This window comes from Cydia pomonella, chromosome 16, assembly GCF_033807575.1.
Source record: "Cydia pomonella isolate Wapato2018A chromosome 16, ilCydPomo1, whole genome shotgun sequence".
NCBI lineage: Eukaryota > Metazoa > Arthropoda > Insecta > Lepidoptera > Tortricidae > Cydia > Cydia pomonella.
Window position 1 is genome coordinate 13,999,072 of NC_084718.1, and position 3,919 is coordinate 14,002,990.

The window sequence follows — 3,919 nt, forward strand, 5'->3', positions numbered from 1 at the left end:
AATCCTTTATTTTGTGGTATCGTTAAAAACGTATTTCACGTTATACTTGCAAATCCTTCATTTTGCAAGTCTTCTCACATTCATATACCTTTTAGTAACGTTAAGGTTAATAACGTTAACGGATATTTCTTAATAACGCTCACAAATCCATTATTTTGTGTTGTCGTTACATTCGTATTACACGTTTCTTGCAAATCCTTCATTTTGCAAGACATATCATATTCATATACCTTTTAGTAACGTTAAGGTTAATAACGTTAACGGATATTTCTCATTAACGCTCACAAATTCATTATTTTGTGTTGCCGTTATAAACGTATTGCACGTTATTCGCAAATCCTTCATTTTGCATAATATTGATACTTATCATTTATTTTCAACGTTAACGTTTCCTAATAACGTTAACGGTTATTTCTTGACACCGCTCACAAATCCTTCATTTTGTGTTGCCGTCACAAACGTATTGCACGTTATTCGCAAATCCTTTATTTTGCAAATTATTCATACTTATACAAACTTAAATACGTTAACGATCCGTTATTCTGTTAACGAGTTATTTCTAATTGCACTTAGCAACAATATTTCCTATTCGCATTCTCATCATAAACAGGTTAATTCTGTTATCTTTGTAATCACTTCATTTACGCTTCGTGCATTATTGCTCATATTTTCCTTATTGTTAAACAAAGGTTGGAATACCTTTTATTCGTTAATAATTAACATAATTCTAATAAATTGCATTTCAGAGTGTTCTAGTTTTTTGGCATCGCTTCGTTGTGAGTGTGAACTGTATATAACAACGTACTTAAATAGTGCTATTTCACGTGTTCTAGTGCATTCCGATATCCGCGCTGTTGGGCTGGCGCCTGGCTGGCTCGGACACCGCGCGCTCGCTGCGAGCTGTTGCTACGCGCTTGCACCGCTTGACTTTTTGCAGTTTTTACGCGCACCCTCACTCCGCTGCTTTTGTACTAATTTAAGTAATCGTTTCAAATCTTTATTTTTGAACTTAATTGCATTGCAACTGTTGTTTTTCTAGCAACTCATTTCATCGCATTGGTTCGTATAAATTACATTTTAGCTATAAACAAGCTGTCAGTGCCAACTTACACTGACACATATACTCAATTAATTAACTCATTATTTTGCCTTTAATTTATAATTTTTAAAATGGTTGATATTAAACCTTTAATTAAAAGGCGTGCATCATTCAAAGCTAAGCTTACGCTGTTTGAAAGCCATCTAACAACTGTCGAAAGTTGTGATCGCTTGAGTAGATTGCAAATTTCTGAATTAAATCACCGTTTATCAAAAATTGAAGAAATATATTCAGAATTTGACTCCGTTCAGTGTGATATAGAGAACGAATTGGAAATTCCAGATGAGCAGTATAAAGAACGCGAGGCTTTCGAGAGCAAGTACTTCGGGCTCGTCGCGCGCGCGCGCGAGCTGCTGGCGGCGGCCGCGCCGGCGCCGGGCGCCTCTGCGGGCGGCGACGGCTCGGAGACAGGTTCTTGTGTTACTGCGATTGGAGGTGGGACAAAACTTAAACTTCCTACTATAGATATGCCTAGCTTCTCGGGCCAGTATCATGACTGGTTGGAGTTCCGTGACACATTTAGTAGTCTCATACATTCAAATAATTCAATTCCAAACATTAATAAATTTCATTACTTGCGCGCCGCGCTAAAGGGTAGTGCCGCGGTAGTGATTCAATCTTTAGATTTTTCCAGCGATAATTATACATCAGCTTGGGAACTACTTTGCGATCGTTATAATAATAAAAGATCTTTAGTGAACAATCATGTTCAGGCAATTTTTAACATAGAACAATTGTCAAAAGAATCGTCTAGATCAATAAGAAACCTTATTGACACGATAAATAAAAACTTAAGAGCACTCAAATCACTTGATCTACCTACTGAGCATTGGGATGTTCTCATAATTCAAATAATATCAAGCAAATTAGATACAACTACACATCGTAAATGGGAATCGTATAGGAATAAATTAAAGGAGCTCCCTACACTTCAAATGTTTAACGATTTCCTTAAAGATCGGGCTGACTTACTAGAATCAACTGAAATCTCTAATATAAAACGTCGGTCTAGCGACACTACGCACAGTCGACAGAAGGCGTTGACAGCTAATACCTATTCCCCCACTACTTCTCGCAAGTATGCTTGTCCGTTTTGCAATCAAGTCCACGCACTGTATCTATGTCCTAAGTTTAAAACATTAAAATTACAAGCTCGCGTTGATAAAGCTAAGGCACTCAAGGTTTGCTTAAACTGTTTACGCGTGGGCCACAATGAAAAAACGTGTAGGCTGAATTCGTGTCGCACATGTGGATTACAGCGCAATAGTCTGTTGCATGAACATACAACTCCTGCGCCTTCGCCTTCGTCAAATGACGTCGCGCTGCATTCTTTGCCGCAGCCTGACGACGATGAACAATTTTCTAGTCCAGTTCAAGAAATTTCTATGTCAGCCGTAAATAATAATAGCTTGCTACTGTCAACGGTCTTAATTGAAGTGACTGACCACAGTGGTAAAAAACAAACAATACGAGCGTTACTCGATAATGGTTCAACCACGAGTAACGTTACTGAAAGTTTATGCGCAAAATTAAACTTACCTACTTCTTCAGCTCCGACAATAGTCGACGGATTAAATTATCAAACATCACATTTGTCAAAAAGTTGCGACGTACTTATATCGTCATTACTCAATGATTATCATGAAAAGGTGCCCTGTTTAGTAGCATCACGTATAACTCAACCGTTGCCAGTGTCTCGAATTGACCGTACAACGTTAAACATACCGCCACACATTAGGTTGGCAGATCCCACATTTGATGTACCTGCTCCAGTAGACATGCTACTTGGATCAGGAATATTTTGGTCAGTACTTGGTACTCATAAAATTCCATTAGGTAAAAATAAACCAGCTTTATGGGAAACCAAATTGGGTTTCTTAGTTACAGTTTCATCAAAACAAAACTTACCATCAAAATTGAATACAGTCCATTGCAACCATAACATTAATTTACACTTACAACATTATAATAAACAATTAAATGATCAAATTTCTTAATTCTTTGAATTAGAATCAGTAAGCTTCAACGTATAATCGCATACGTTCATCGGTTTATTCACAACTGTCGTAACCCGCAAAACAAACACACTGGTTACATAAAAATTTATGAACTAAATTTGTCCTTGAATTCAATGTGCAGATTCGTTCAGCTTGAAAGTTTTATCTCAGAATATGACTTATTAAAAAACAAAAGGCAATTGTCTGCCAATAATAAATTGCTACAATTGAATCCATTTTATAACACAAATGATAAACTGTTACGAGTAGGTGGCAGCCTCTGTAACTCATTTTATGATTATGACACTAAACACCCAATATTGCTTGATTCAAAGCATCATTTAGCCACTTTAATATTTAGACACTATCATACTATGTTTTTACATGCACCTCCGCAACTATTACTTACAATATTGCGTCACAAATTCTGGTTTATCAATGGTCGTAACCTGGCGAGAAAAATTGTTGAAAATTGCATTAGATGTCGTCGTTATGCAGGCAAGAACATTCAACCCATAATGGGCAATCTTCCTTCACCACGGCTACATACTGACTATGTTTTTGCTAATACCGCGTGTGACTACGCCGGACCAATCATGATACTGAACCGAAGAGGTCGAGGCAGTAGACTGATAAAGTCGTACCTCTGCATATTTGTTTGTCTGGCCGTAAAAGCAGTTCACATAGAACTTGTCACCGATTTAAGTAGTAACACTTTCCTCTCAGCACTAGATCGATTCATCGCCCGCAGAGGAAAGCCTCAAAATATTTTCTCAGACAATGGGACTTGCTTCACAGGCGCATGTAATGAGTTGTCTAAATT

General features: G+C 37.4%; 1 protein-coding gene across 1 annotated transcript; it reads left to right on the top strand.

The window, feature by feature from the left end:
- Positions 1-3,096, top strand: LOC133526633 (uncharacterized). Its single transcript, XM_061863325.1, has 2 exons — positions 1-689; positions 834-3,096. The coding sequence occupies exon 2, from the start codon at positions 1,171-1,173 to the stop codon at positions 3,094-3,096; it is 1,926 nt and encodes a 641-aa protein (XP_061719309.1). The 5' UTR covers positions 1-689; positions 834-1,170.
- The last annotated feature ends 823 nt before the right edge of the window (positions 3,097-3,919 follow it).

Bases quoted from the DNA above. Each gene is read 5' to 3' on its own strand.
- LOC133526633 (XM_061863325.1), top strand. From the start codon at position 1,171: ATGGTTGATATTAAACCTTTAATTAAAAGGCGTGCATCATTCAAAGCT.